The sequence below is a fragment of the Manacus candei genome, unplaced genomic scaffold (genome assembly GCF_025592945.1).
Source record: "Manacus candei isolate 608988 ecotype Guabito, Panama unplaced genomic scaffold, ASM2559294v1 h1tg000023l, whole genome shotgun sequence".
NCBI classification, from domain to species: domain Eukaryota; kingdom Metazoa; phylum Chordata; class Aves; order Passeriformes; family Pipridae; genus Manacus; species Manacus candei.
This window is the reverse complement of record NW_026138071.1, coordinates 19,474,012-19,489,820: the sequence shown is the minus strand read 5'-3', so window position 1 is coordinate 19,489,820 and position 15,809 is coordinate 19,474,012. Positions and strand designations below refer to the sequence as shown.

Genomic DNA, 15,809 nt, shown 5'->3' with positions numbered 1-15,809 from the left:
CTTGCAGTTTGTTGTGATATTTGTTTGCCCATCAGTCACACAATCTAGTCTTTAACTTTGCCAGTGCAGAGAAGGAAAAAACAGTCTCCTGGCATTTAGGTGTCCTTGGGCCTTGCTGGGTTTTCAGGTACCTTGAAAGACCAGTGCTTTGACCAAGACCCCTGGGCCCTGTCCCTGCTGCTTGGGGGATGAGAGAGAACCTGATCCAACAACTCTGACCTCAGACCAGGTACTTCCCTGCAGAGCTGCAGCACTGGGAGAGGGGCTTGTGCTTACACTCTTCTCACGACCTCCAGCAGTCTGGGATCACCCCTGCTGTGCATCAGTGGAGAGAAGGAGCAGAGTTCATGAAATGAGGGGAGTTAGGTTTCGATGAGATATGTAATGTCCCCTTTCTGGCCCCTTTGTCTTTTACAGTTCCCTGCTTCATCTCTGTATTTTTTTACCAAATTTGCGAAAATGGATTACAGTCTCTTAACCTGTTGCTCATACTTGATGGCCTTGTGTCTCCCCTCTTCCCTCCCAGTCGTTCATAGGTGTGTTTGTCATCCTCAGTACAATACAAGAACGCATGTTTGTTGGGGCCATGCAGGTAGGCTGTTGCTTTTGTGCATGTCATTGTTGTCAGACATAAACTAAACACAAGAAGGAAATAATTACCTTGAAAAATTTCAACAGACATTAGACCAAAGAACCAGACTCTTCTTCTCTCTTTGTGGCCTCTTTCCAAGGTGCTTTTGGGAAAGTTGCCTCTTCTCTATAGCAAAGCTCAACAACCATCTTCTACCTTGCCCCAGAGTGTGCTTAGGATAAAATATATAAAACCAGTAAGGTATTCAGATACCTCAGTAGTCAGATCAAAACTGAGACTCAAATAGGAAAGAAATACTTCACAAATTTAGGTGAAAATTTGCAGGATGCTAACAAGCCATGGTGCAGCTCATACTCAAAATTGTTAAGATGCTGCCAAATCCCAAGGTGATGCCTTCAATTCTAAATAAATAAAATTTAGAAATGTTCTTTCTGGAAAAGATTTTCCATGTCAGTTTTCAGCTTAAATGTTTCAGTGAAAAACTGATCAGGCAGTAAATTTCTAGTTGTTTGTAAAGAGGTCTTAAAAGAAAATTGCAAATAGACCTTTAATTATGGTGGGTTTACCAGACCCCATTGTGCGAGCTGGCTGCTAAAGAGAACAATGTTAGTGAAGATAGATAAGACAAATAAACACAAAATAAACTTGAATAACTAAAAACCTTTGGGCATTTTCAGTTCTACTAGGTGGTACACTGCAGAGGGAAGGATTTCAGTGACATTGATTTATCATGTCTTTTTTTAATCTTCTTATTGTCACACTGTATTAGTGATCAGAATGATCAATGTTTGCTGTGTAAACATTGTGCATATGCTACTATGGTGATCAATTAATAACCTTCCAACATTGTGAACATTTAAATAATATTGAGCTAATACTGGAAGAATATTATTTACTGAAACATTGCAAGATATATAATGTAACAGCTTTTCCTACAGGTTTATTAATATAAAGAAAACTTGTATAATTTCTCCAATTACAAAGTAGCATGGCTACTCAGTAATCCTGTAAAACTTGTAATCATCCATTACAGGTGATCAGGCATTATTTTACAATCTCATTACATCATTCTAGTTCCTTTGCTGAAAGTTTGACAGGGACAGTTCAGGGATTGAGGTGCAAGATTCTTTTGTGAAATACACAGTTGACTTAGAGGTTCTTATCAGTTGTCTTTTCACCCTGCTTGTGGGTCAAATATGTTCGTGTCAGAAGGGAAATCTGTGCAGGAAATAAGGCATAATACTTAAAGACCAATGCAGAGCTTATCAGGACTGTCCTGTGAATTTGCCTGTAATCTCAGCTCAAATATAGCAGAGACAGTAACAGTACTAACATCCCTCAAACTTGCTTGAGTTTGTCAGAAGCTTGTCAATCTGCACAACTTTAAGGAGCTACTGGAGTCTTTTCCAAAGTGTTGACAGAGCAATGTCACTGGAGAAGGGTGTTTGAAGCCTAAGCTGTCAAACTCCAGCAGTGTCCCACGATTAATTCCCTTCCTGCTGAAAAAAGGGCTCCAACTGTACCTCAGTGTTCCAGCAGTTCTCCTGGTGAACCAGACCCCAGAGGATGCCCATGAAAAAATATCTCTTTCCCCCTTCCAGATGAAGAGCCCTGCTGGAGTTGTTCAGATACCACAGCTGACACTGTCTTGCTGAGTCTCCAAAACAGTCATTCTCTAACTGTGCACAAAGCTGGTTCAAGGGAGAGTGAAGCTTATTGAACACCTCAAGCTAAAAATTGGCATTTGGGGGGGTTTAACAGGGTTTTGAAAGGACTCATTGGAGTTACACTTATCAGTAAGCTCTGTGCTATGCAGTTGGGGCTTACCTTTGTGAGCTGTGTCAGCATGTTTGCCTCCATGTCAGCTTGATCTTTTTATTTCCCCATCTCTTCAGGCACAATAGGTTTATAATAATGCCTGGAAGAGGCAGAAGGAAGGAGAAGATTCTGGTCATCTGGAACCCTTGTGATTCTCATCAGTAAAGCTATAAATGAGCCAGCCTGGCAATCTGATGCAGCTTTTCTGAAGAGGCACTAATAACTTTAATCATTTTAGTGGGATTTTGAGGTATTGCAGCTGACTGAAAGTGTATTTTCTTTTTCACTGTGCAAACACTAAATTTCATGCAGTAAACTAGAGGAAGATTAATTTGTTTCCACTAATGTCAGAACAAATTCAGAATTTATTCTGAGTACGAAATTGTGAAATGAGGCAGCTGTCAGCATAATTTACCCCTACCATTGCTGTGCCAGCAACTCATTGTAGTTTGGCATTTGCAACTCTTTAGCCATTTGTATACTAGAGTGAATTCTGCCTGCCTGTGTAAGGCCAAGGTATGACTACTGTCCATTTGACCAGGAATAGAATTATGTTCTTGCCTTCGGAATCAAACAAAATGATTCCTAGAGAGCTGCTATTTCTCCTGCTGCATCTCATATCCCTGCAGCATAAGCACCGGCTGTGTCCTCTATGTTAAGCCTCTGCCTTGCTGTGTCCCTTCAAGAAAATTGTCTCCCTTCCCACCTCAAAATTTTCTAAATCCTGTGCTCCAGACTGCAGATCCTCACCTGCAGTGAACAGTGTTATGATGCTGACAGCTAGAGTTTGGTACCCAGGTCCTGATCCTGCAAAAGTGACGGGTAAGAAAAGGACAGAATCAGCCCTTTCGGGAGAGAGGTGTAGTGAAGGGAGACAGAAAAGAAAGAGGTAGTAGTGTTACTCTGTTTTGGCTCCAGCATCAGTCATGGAGTACAAGACTCACTTGATTCAGATCTGCTCTTGAGTCTGGTCAATGGGAGAGGGGATTTGAGTCCCATTATTTGGTCTACTACAGCAGGGGAACCTGTGAACTCACGATTAGGGCATGGATTCAGGTACAATCGGAGAGAGAAGTGGTGCTGAGTTGTGTGTTTGTCACAAGAGTCTCAGATGGTATATGGGAATATGTTCAGTGCTGATATTCAAGTTAAGGAGAAGGCATGCTGAAGCCTGATAGATTTTTGGTGCTTGGAATAATCAGAAAAAATTGACAAGATTATGACTTCTCCAAAACATCAGCTAAAGTAGTCTGTTCATGATTTTAAACCTGGTCCCTAACATCTATAGAAGACCTAAGAGAAACAGCATAACTAGAGAGGAAAGAATGAGCAGAATGTTTTCCCTGAGGTGTCTTTAGATCTGAAATGCATTCTGATCCGTGCTCTGCTAGAGCTCAAATCTGGTCATACCTGAGTGTGCAGAAAGTTCCTATAGCACCCAGTATCCAGTTCTCCACAGCACAGCAATGACTGCAGGCTGTACACTGGAGTGTACCAGCTTGAGACTACCTTTAGGTGTCAAATGGGCACTAAGAAGCATTGAAAGAAAGTGCATTCCCAGGAGGCATTGATGAGCTGAGCTTTGAGGAGTTCTCCAAAACACTAGTGCTGTGGTCTGATCATGATCACCATACTGAGCCCCATTAAGGGGCTGTCTGAGCTTTATGTGAAAATGGTAAGATCCTAGCAGGAGTGAGAGATAAGATTTGATCCATTGAGTTTTCCACAGTGTCTTTGTCCTTTCTCCTTCTATACCTCTTAGCATTTAGTTTTTTCTTCATATTTGTTTTGTGGGTTTTTTCCTAGGCCAGTTTTTCAGCTTTCTGTCTATGGTTTTCATTTGTTTAGAACTTTGCCAAGTTCTTGCTGGATGACTTGTTGCTCAGTTTTGCACTGAAGTGCTTTATGTGACTAGAAAGGACTCAAATTGATTCATACACCATTTCCTTAATAATTGACCCTTATGCAAACTAGGAAAAAAATTAACATTTCCTAGTACTGATTGACCTAGGAATTCCTAAGGAAACATTAACGTTCCCTATATATGATGTATGGTAACTTATGAATTCCAAGGTGAGAAATGTGGTTGTGCACTTCCAGATGAGAATTAGTATGTTCCTTTCCTTTAAAGAGAGAGATTGCATACTGTTGGCTGGTAGAAATTAGTGCAGCTGCATTGTCTTCAGGGAAGGGAAACCTCATGAAGATCTGTCTGTTAAAACTTAGTTTATTGCATTAATTAGTCTCACATTGACAAAGGTACCAAATGTTTTTTCTGTCTAGTAACAGAAAAGATATGACTATAAAATATGATAAAGGACTGCTATGGCCTTGTTCCCATTCTAGTATTAAAAGTGGTTTTATTTGGCATCGAAATAAAATGCTATTGGCCAAGCAGTTTAGTAAGGATCTGCTGTTAGAGTTCAGAGAGGACAGTCATGGAATGAACTGCACTAAAACACACTTCTGATGAGCTCTGCTGTTGTGACCTTGTTGATTGAATATTTTTTCCAGACAAAAGTTTGTTTATATAACGTGTGTAGTGCACTGGGAAGGCACTTTTGTAACAGAGACAGAAAAAGCAAAAATATGCACTTTTAATTTAAGGGAAAATACTAAAGATCATTAAACTCTCTTTGTGGAGGGTAGAAATAGGTAAGAACTTAAAAGACTCATTTCAGCCACCTGCTGTGAAAGCCAAGGAAGTTTATTATACCATGTAGTTACACAAGCTAATTGAAAATAGATTAATTCTGAAAAGCTATCACTATTTAGATGAGCAAGCTGGAATCATCACCTGCTTATTTGGAGTTCAAGTTTAATGCTTATGCTTGGAGAATATTAAGTGCCAACTGGAACAAGTATGTCCTTTCATTTTAAGATTTGCTCTACCATAAAAAAACCCTGCTGTTTTATTTCCTCTGGTGTGTACGTCACACTAAATTGATCTGGCAGGCCAAAACAATATTTTTGGTCTTGTTTCTATGTATGAAACAAAAATGTTTTACACTGCAATTTTATTGTCTTGCATTCTTTGCCATCAGCCAAAACCTGCTTCTGTCCCTCTTGCTGGCTGTTGAGAGGCAGTGTAAAGGTCTCCTTCTCTAGAGGTGACATGGTAGGCTGGGGTGGGACTCTGCAGAGCTGCAAAGCTCCCGTATGAGCTTGGTTAATTTATGTGAAGATTTCAAGGAAGCATGCCATGGCACTTGAACACATTCTAGCTGGTAGATTTTTGGTTGTCAGCTGTGTGTTTGCCCTGTGTTCCCCACGCTGCCTGCTCACCAATCTTTCCCTGTTTTAGTTAAGGACTTGTCAGTCCTTCTCTACTCTTTAAGGCTTCTGTCTTTCTTTACTGCCCACTGAACTCTATAGGATCTTGCCTTTCTTGCAAAGGATGTTCTAGAAAAATTTTTGGAGTTTGAATTTTCCATAATGTCTTTCTTCAGTAGAAGCTGGTTCATATGTAACTCAGTGTCTTCAATGCATACAAAAGCTTATGTTTAAGGATGATTTTACTAAAAGGATTGAGAACTCCACTCTTCCCTTGAGTGCATGCCTAGATGTACTCCTGGTATTTGACCTACTTTTTGCAATTTCTCCCCTCTAGAAGCTACTTGCATTTACTCACTTATACAAACATAAACATTAGTATTGGTGGTGTTTATTAAATGTGAACTTAACTTTAAGAGGGGAACTAGTGAGTGGAAAGTGGAATGGCTCACCAGAGCACTGCCCACTGGAGAACATTCTGCAGTGGTGTTGTCTTACTGAAAAATGTCTCTGGGTTCATGATGTTCATTTATCAGAACTACTGTCTGCTCTCAGCAGACCCACCTGATCAGTTTGTACTTTGACAGCTTAAAAGCACTGTCAGGGATTGTGCACCAGAGGTTTGTGAAAGGAGAAGCACACAATTCCTTTAGGAAAGCCAGGTAAAAGTTGAACCACTCTTTCCCAGTCCTGGAGAGAAAAGGGGTCAAGGAAGCTGACCTCTAATATGAAGGTACTCTAATGCTTGTTTACATCACAAACCATTTTCTTGTTTGCCCTGACATGTTTTGCAAAAATATCTCTATTTAAGGAAGAGAAGGACCGCTTTTCACACATATTTAATTGTGTTTTATTCTTATTATTGTGCTGCATTAACTTGGATAGCAGCAATGGTGTATGTGGCTTAATTAGGAAACGGACTGCTTGGTCATTTGAGGGTTTCTGTGCTGAGACAGTGCTGAAGAGGTAAATCAAAGTGACTTCCACATCTGTGCAGACATGTGAGCAAGCCAGTAAGATGTTTGTGTAAATCAGCATACACTGATCATCACTAATCTTTTTGTAGTCAGCTTACCTAGATGTTTCTTCAGTTTTAATTTTTTAAGTCTTATCCATTTCAAAACTACCCATAATTAAGGTCTGAAGTGTATGTGTAGTTACAGCTTTTAATTTTGAATGGAGTCCTAGCATGGATTAAATTATGGTTTTTTTCTTTCTTTTTTTTCCTTTTTTAGCATCGTAGACAAAGAAGTGTCATTAATGGCAGAAATTGATAAAGTTAAAGAAGAAGCCAGTAAGTAAAAAAAATACACAGGGAACTTTTGGAATAGCCATGGGAACAGTTGTTTTGTTTGGCAGAAAATTACACAGTACATAAATTTGGTTAGCAGCATTCCCTCGTCTTTCATTGTGTGTATATACAGTCAAATAAGGCTTTGGTGTTCCAGGGTAGTTCCTGTCTATAGGGATTATGCATCAAAGTTTCAATATTATGAAATTAAGGTGAACTAAAAGTTCATATGAAGTAAGATTTAAATTATTTATTCCTTCTGCTTACCTACCAGAGCTTTTTGACCACTCCTTTTTTGTTTTCATTTCTATGGTTTGTTGATTACTTCATTTTCAATTTTCAATCACTGTTTGCTTGCTTATATTACATATATGAATTAGAATACTGGAAGTTACATGGGGCATATGTTATTGTGTGCCTTGCATAGCTTTAAAGGATAGTAATCAAGCTTGTGAATTAGAACAATTTAAAAAATAAAAAAAGATATGTTTACTGCAATCTGTTTTCTTAATAATCTGTAAGAGTTGATCTGATTCCACACCTTCATGTTGTCTCTGTTTTTTGCATAGATTTTCATGTATATACATTCTGATTTGGAAAAAAAAAAGGCAAGATGAGCCATGTATACCACATGATACCACAATATCTGTTTATATTCCATCTGGTATATGGTATTTGTATTTACCCCCAGTAATCAAGAGTTTCAATAAGGATTGCTAAACAAGAAACTGAAGAGTAACCAAAGCATTGTTAGAATGATACTTTGTCTGGCAGATGAAAATATCACTGCTATGTATGCATACAATCCTTTTATTGATTTGTGAATTTAAAGACCTTCCAAGGAGGGTTACAAATACAGGTAACATTCTTGAATGCTTCATTTGCATTTGGAACTCTCACTTAGTTTACAAATGTATGTACTAGTTAAATTTTTATTTAAAAAAAATACTCTAAATCCTCTCTGATGCTACCTAAGTTTCTTGCAGCTGTGTATCTGTGGAAATTAAAAGGTAAGAGTTGTTACAGCAAAGATTAGCATTAGTTTCTGTCTTGAATTTCATATGCTAATTTTTCTAGGAATAACATGAGATAGATGTGGATTTGAACTTCATTGTTATTCTGGGGAGGAATTGTGGATGGATACATATCAGCAACTTTTTGGTTGCCTGCAGAGACCAGATAGCCATAATCAGCTACAGGGCATGCACTCACTCCCAGGAAAACCAATGGGAGAATTCCCATCGATCAGCAGACGAGGATCTAACCCAGAAATGCATAAACAAAACCACATTTTGGAAATCCACTGTCCAGGGCTGATGGTATTATAGGGCCCTTTCATTAATCTTGTCCCGGTTTAATAGTAATTTTTGTAGAAAGTAAACCTAATTCTTATCTACAGACATGCAAAGTGCTGCATTTGCACATGACATGTTCTGTTTCCTTGTTTTCATGCCAGCTCCCTGCATAAGAGTGGATGGCCTCTGTACCTGTTTCTAACAGTATGGTTTCTGCTGTCTCTCAAGGCTGCTGTAGGCTGTAAAGTGCCTTCAAAAACTTAGGCAGAAAGTTGTTGTAGGACTGTAACATGCGAACCAAGAGATAAATAATATTATTTATTTTCATATCTCTTTGCTGCACTGGAGGACTGTTTTACAGTGGGTAATCTTACTGTCAACGCTAGGAAAAATTCCAAATATGATCATTTCAGTTTAAAAAAAAAAAATGGGTATTTGGCTGGCACCTCATGTGGAGATGAGTACTACTATCAGATGAGATCATGTTTTGGGCAGACACTTCAGCAAAGAGGATGCTGATCTTGGGGAGGAACAATATTAGTATTACCTAGAATAAGCAATAAATCAGAACTCTTGGACAAAGGAAACCAGCTAGTAAACTGGTTCATTTAATCTGATAAAAGTTTCTTATTCTTGTAGACCGTATTCCACAAAAACAAAATTAAAAGATCATCTAGAGAGACAGATACACACCTGCTCTTAGCATAAGTAATAATGTAGGCACAAATTTGCCAACAGGGCTAAAGGAACTGTAGCCACTCGCTGCCTTCCCTATCCTGTGTGACACACACTCCTCCATTGTATGGTTTGTTTGCTCTCAGATAGCTGCAGAGGAGCAGCTGAGTCTCCCTGAACCTGCTGGACCATGTTGTACTCAGTGAAACACTGGAACAGGTTTCCCAGAGGGGTGGGAGATGCCTCATCCCTGGAAACATTCAAGGTCAGACTCTGAGCAACCCAGTCTGTTCAAGATGACCATGTTCATTGCAGGGGGTTGGACTAGAGACCTTTAAAGGTCCCTTCCAACCCAAACTATTTAAGATTCTATGGTACTTTAAAAAGAAGGTGCCATCTGATTAAATAAATGATAATGGGTTGAGAAACAAGCTGTCTGTGAAATATCATTAATTCCAACCTTAAAAATGGCATTGCAAAGTGTAAGCTGGTTACATGACTTGCCAAGTCTGCTGTAGAAATCTGTGGCAAAAGAAGGCAAAGCAGCTAAAATCTCCACAGCTGTAATGGAGTCTGTGGCCTTAGAATAGTTTACAACTACTGCTCACCCTGACTGTATGTGTAAGGTCTAGGCAAAGGACTATGATTGTTTTTATTTTATGTTTAAGTGCTGTATTTCCTCTCTGCCATAAGTACTGATCCCAACAGCCAGTTAATCAATTGTTGCTTTTACACTGAGTCACCATGTAGGTAATAGCATTTGCATATATTTCATTTTTCACCAAAATTGTAATGTGGTATTATCTTGTATGTTACTAGATCATTGCTTTGTGGTTCATGGTTAATCTTTCCCTATAAGAATATAACTGTTCACCTCTTCCTTATATAAAATATACAAGACAGGCAGTAAAGAATATTTAGTACTTTTTCATAGAGACTGTTGACCTTCAATACTGCTTTACAGTTGAAATGGCAACTGTGTATATTCTGTGTGTGAAAGCAAAATTGCGATGCCAATGATTTTAATGTAAACTGTATACAAAGGAAGTGAAATTGCCCTGTGTGGATAAAATACAGCGTGTCTTCAGAAACAGGCTGGTGACTTAATGTAATGCTTCTTTCCATGTCTCCGTGGAAGACTCCCTGATTTTGTGATTAAAACTAAAGCACTGGAAAACTCAAAGCAATATGCCTTTACCCCTGTTTGTCTAAATGTTGAAGGATTGATTTAACTTTGGTTTTCCGACAGCTATCCCGTTTCCAGGTCTTTTTCAACATCAGGCAATTCAGTTAAATATGCTGATTGACTTAATCTGTGCGAGCTGCATATTGGAAGTCCAGTTGAAGTCAAGGGTCCATGTATTTGTCTCACATGTGATGTACAGTGTTAATGCCTAAAGACTGATAAATTCCAGAGCAGTTTACCTTCCTAGCATTAATGACTGACTATTGGTATTTGGCAGTGGAAATCCTGACTGCTCGGCAGAAGAAAGCTGAGGAGCTGAAGAGACTGACGGACCTCGCCAGTCAGATGGCTGAAGCACAACTGTCTGAACTCAGGGCTGAAATTAAGGTCAGGCATTTACTTCTACTTGGGTATTTTAGCTGTTTGCAGAACAGCCAAGAAAGAGCTGTCACGTTAACATGCCCAGGCTGTTCAGTCCTGCTATAGGCCAATGAGTAACTAGCTTTCCATATGGAAAGCATAGCTTCTTAAAGCATTATAGCACCTCTGGGCAGTGTACGGATGATGTACAGAGAAGTCAGCTACACTGATGTAAGCTGTCTCATCAGTGTAGCAGTGGGGAGTTTTGCTGTTTGTATATCATTTGTAAGACTCAGTTACTAACAAGTAAACCTGATAGCTTCAGATTCAGTGACCAAACACATATTCTCTGAGGAAATGACCCACTTCCCAAGTGTGGGAGTGATCAGCTCCCACTGGGCTGTGAGACATGTAATTTGGTAAGGACGGGAAAATATTTGGTTCTGCATAAAAATCCCGTGTACAGGGCAGGGTCAAGAGTTTGTTGAGCCTTACAGTGAACTTAAGATCAGTTGTTTCCTTTACCATCCCTATAGTCTTTTGCTCATAATGTAAATCACTGTTAACATGTCTTATTTTGCAGCACTTTGTGAGTGAACGGAAATACGACGAAGAGCTGGGCAGGTCTGCCCGATTTTCCTGTGATACAGAACAGCTGAAGACCCAAATTCAGCTCTGTGGAGAAAGTAAGTGCTGGTGATTTCTCACATGGAATTTCTCAGAACACAGTGTTCCACTCAGCAGAACTAAAGGCACCTGTGCTGCCTGGAAGGGGGGTGCAGGAAGCCCACTGTGAGTGGTGTCTTTGGATACAGGAGGCTCACTGAACACACACAGGTCACCTTTACAGTGTGCAACATGTTCGACTCACTGTGCCTGTGCTGCACACTCCATCTGCAGGTGTGCACTGCCCACTTTGTCAGAGATCTACAGGTATTACTCAGATCAGTTGGAGCTTTCAATCTAAACAGGATTTCCAAGTAGAAATAAAAGTCAGCTCTGGGGAATATGCAAATTCAGTAATTTATAAGTAAATAGTCAATAGGAAGCTTCTCTGTGTGAGCATAGTGTTGTGAGGCCAATTCAGATCTCTCCTGCTAGGAAGTAACTCCCCAGCTTTATAACAGTGTTCACTGGGTTATTCACTGAGTTTTTCAGGAGATAAATGGAGTCTCAAATCATAGCATAATTAAGGTTGGAAAAGACCTCTAAGATCACAAAGTTCCCCAGTAAACCACCATGTTCACCACTAAACTATGTCATCAGTTGCCATATCCACATGTTTTTTGAACACTTCCAATGCTTAACAACCCTCTCCATGACAAAATCTTTCCTAATATCTGATCTAAACCTCCTCTGGTGAAACTGGAGACTATTTCCTCTCATCCTGTCCCTTGTAACCTGGGAGAAGAGACTGATCCCACCTTGCTACAATTTCCTTTTAGGTAGTTGTAGAGGGCAATAAAGTCTCCCTTCAGCCTCCTTTTCTCCAGGCTCCTCTTTTCAAATCATCTACCCTTCTGCTTGGAAATTTAGGTTCACTTTTTTGCTTCTAGTATCATGTCCCTTTTGCAAAATAAGAGATTGCCTATTTCTCATCTTTGTCGTGCTTTTTTCCCTCCACCTAAAGAAGTAAATGCTGTAATGCTTTGTCCAAAATGTTACCTTGTCCCATTGTATCCCATCAGTACCATTATCCAGGAGAAAACTGCTAAAACAGTACTGAACTAGTGCATCTTAGTGGAAGGAAAATGATAAATGCTTTCAAGTAGTTACTCAAAACAGAAAAAGGAGAAAATACTACATAGTCTGCCAATACGATCTTGTGACTGCACAGTTAAAGAACTGACTGCTTGGAGGCATAACCAGTTTAACTCAGTAGACCATAAGAATTGCTTTTGCAGAACACTTTGAAAATACATCTAACCCTATATCCTCTCTGTCACTGAAGCCAACTCAGGATGTTTCAAAAGAAGGCATTAACTTCCCAGTAATGCATCTAATTGTTTACAGTCACCTCGTGGACCCTATCTCATACCCTGAAGCATGAGAGATTGAGAATTCTATAGAGATTATCCTGACTAATAATACCACAGCTGCTATTGATACAACCATAGACGGTTTTTTTTAAACTCATTGAACTACTTTCCTAAATAACTTCCAGCTGCAGTTAATTCAGCAAGTTAATTATTTATACCTCATTTCAGTAAAGCATTACATAAACGTAGTTTGATGCAGGCCTGTTCAAATTGGGTCAGTGAAGTCAAAAGAGTAGGGGAGCAGTGTCATCCTAGAAATGACTGATAGTGCACTGACTGTCTGAAGAACTTAGTTCTTACCTGCCCTCAGTGACTTTAGATGAGCAACTCATGATGTTGGATGTCTTTGACAAGAGCTTTTCAGTGCAGAAGATGTTTCTGTTAGGAGTATCTCACAGTGAGGCCCATACCCTGCTAGGAGCTGCAAATACCACTCAGAGGTTATATGAGACCTATAGCTAAGAACAACCACTCTTGAGGGCTTTGACAAAAGCAATAACCAAACCCACAGAGCATGTGCAAAGCAAGGCATGTTCTAGCATGAGGAGAGGGTAGACAGCATACACTCACAATGAAGGCCAGGAAGAAACAAAAATAATTGGACTAACATATAGCCAGAATGCCCAGTGGCAAGTTGTATCCTTTCCTTGTACATCTTTTTTGTTAAAAATAGATTTTTGTGAAAAGCACCTGAGTCTTTATATGGGTTTCCATGTGCAGCAGTCTAGAGAGCAGTAGAATTCAGTGACAGCTGGCCTCAGTGAGCTTCAGAGAGAAAATTCAGTCCATTGTGCAGAGTGCAGATCATTGCATTGTTTTGCTGAAGAGGGCACCTAGTAGGAGAAGTAGCTGATGTTGTTACAAGTAAGATCCTCGAATAATCTAACAGATGATGCTCAGTTACTAAAATTTTTCCTTACCTTCTTTCTCTGTACTAAAAGTGAAAAAATAGAAGTACCTCTTGGATAAAACAGCAACCGTCTCTCTGAAGTGAACCTCAGTTTTGTCGTCTGTACCAGAAGGAAACAGAAAAATTCCATAATCAGAAAAATTAAGATCAAGAACTTTGTTAGCCTCAGCATCTCTTTGAGACTGCTTGGGGGCTATTTCACAGAAACAGCTTTAAGAGCCTGTGGAAATGCAGAGAAGAATAAGGATTTTTTTGGTGCATTTCACATCCAGACATGACAGTGCTTAGTAAATCAGGCGATGTCAAAAATATTAAGAAGTAGGGAGTAGGAATATACTGAGATGAGCAGTAGTGGTTCCTGATGGTGCAGACTGCCATGGTCTACATGAAGTTGATTACTGCATTGCATTCAGTTCCAGTTTTTATAGATATTCATGGTACAGAAGAACCTTTTTTACCCATCTCCATAGAGAGGGATAAGCAACAGGCACTAGACTATTTTTTTCTTCATCTTAAAAATGTTTAGACATTCTAGGGCGGCTTTCATGGCTGTTGCCTGTGTTGTAGGTAGTACATATGTAGACAGCAATGACAGCCATGGTTCCATGATCAGAGAATAATTTGGAATAGAATTTAATCTATGATATCTGCAGACACAAATTCCTTTGACCTCAAGCAGTCAAGAGAGTTACTGGCATATCACTTCCCACATTTCTTCCTTTGTTGCATGAAGACTCTCGTTACAGGGGCATTATTGATAGGACGAGGAGTGCATGGAGTGGTCCTGGCAGCACATGTTCAGCTCAACTGATTAAAAGTTGACAAGCAAACCAATAGGTGCCAGGAATTTTGAAAAATCTTCTTGGATGACGAAAGCTTGGCCTTCTGCCAGGCTCCTTCCAGTTTTAGTGGAGTGCCATCACATTGGCTCTTCTGTCTCCAGAAGTGCTTCACAATGAGGCCATTTTACAGAAGTAAAACACTATGGCCTAACTCCAACCCAAGTTGTCTAGCTTACTTCATTATTTAAAGTGAGGCTGGAACAATGCTTCCAAAATTAAGTGTAAGCAGAATAATAATACATTCCTATGTTTAGATGTTGATCATTTAACTGATAACACATAATCTTTTTCTTTTATAGTTTCTCACCCAAAGAACAACTATTCCTCAAGGACACCATGCAGTTTAGTGCTGTCTTCAATGACCTCTCATGCAACAACTGGCAAGCAAAACACACACACACGAAAGTCCTCTAGTAATGCCAAGAACTCTGATAATAAAACAGCCAGCATTAAAGTACAAAGTCATCTTTCTTCCAATCCTACAGAATCTTCTTCTCAAGGAATTCCAACAAATAAGCAGGTAAGAAACTAGTTATGAACTAAACTAAATTACTTAAGAAATTTCAGGAAAATATGCAGCATTGAAAGTTGTTAATACAAAATCAAGTACTGGTTTGCAGTCTTTATATTTAATTAATAATTTTGGAAAATACGCAAGCATATATTTTCCAGTTTCATTTTCAAGTCAGCGTGAGCATTCGGAGTGGAAATACCAGAAATGCCATATGAGCAAAGACAGCTGTCAGGTGTTCAGAAGTGACTAGTGGCAGTTAATAGACTGAAAAAGAAAAACCCTCCATAATAGCTAACTGCCCTATGTGCTGTGATGGAGAAACATTTAGTCCTGATACTTACCAAATGGTCAGCTGATGTGCTGTCGAAGCACAATTATTAGATACATTTTAAAAGTAGAATCCTGCTGGGTTTAAAAGCATGTTATTTCAGAAGCTCTATGACACAGCTTATAGCATTGTCCTATATTGGAAGCTATTTTGTTATATGAGCACCTTAGAATGTCCTTCTACTGTTCTTAGGTAAAGCTGTCGCTGAAGTTGCTCTGAATTTTGTCCCAGAAGGGATTTTAGGATCAAGTAAACGCCTGAAGGGAAACAAAAGAGTATTACATAGTGTCAGTACATACATGGAATCAGCTGCCCTGGCAGGCATGCAAATAAAGTGTAGTTCAGCCGCTTCCTAGTAAAGATCAGAGCATCCTCTGAACAAGATATCACAATGGACATCTGTTCCACAATGTGGATGCTTCACTTGACTTTAGTTTACATATTAATTTCTGTTCTTCCTGCAGTCTTACTGTAGTATTTTCACAACACTTTACTAGGAAAGGTATTTTCATGATTTTGGAAAAAATCAGTCAGTGTCAAGTTCTTCAGCGCTTCTTAACTGCTCAGAGAATCGTAGAGTACCCCAAGTTGAAAGGGACACACAAGGATCACTGAAGCCCAACTCGAGCCCTGCACAGGACCATCTCCAGGAGTCACATCGTGTGCCTGAGAGCATTGTCCAAAGG

At 39.5% G+C, this 15,809-nt stretch overlaps 1 protein-coding gene across 3 annotated transcripts in view; it reads left to right on the top strand.

Annotated features, from left to right (window-relative positions):
• SPATS2L (spermatogenesis associated serine rich 2 like) overlaps positions 1-15,809 on the top strand; it is an 83,009-nt gene that overhangs the window by 65,355 nt on the left and 1,845 nt on the right. For all 3 annotated transcript variants that reach the window (XM_051787097.1, XM_051787098.1, XM_051787096.1), the window contains 4 exons: positions 6,919-6,977; positions 10,408-10,517; positions 11,074-11,176; positions 14,581-14,801. In XM_051787097.1, coding sequence (XP_051643057.1) covers positions 6,919-6,977; positions 10,408-10,517; positions 11,074-11,176; positions 14,581-14,801 — 493 coding nt within the window. The remainder of the gene's footprint in view (positions 1-6,918; positions 6,978-10,407; positions 10,518-11,073; positions 11,177-14,580; positions 14,802-15,809) is intronic.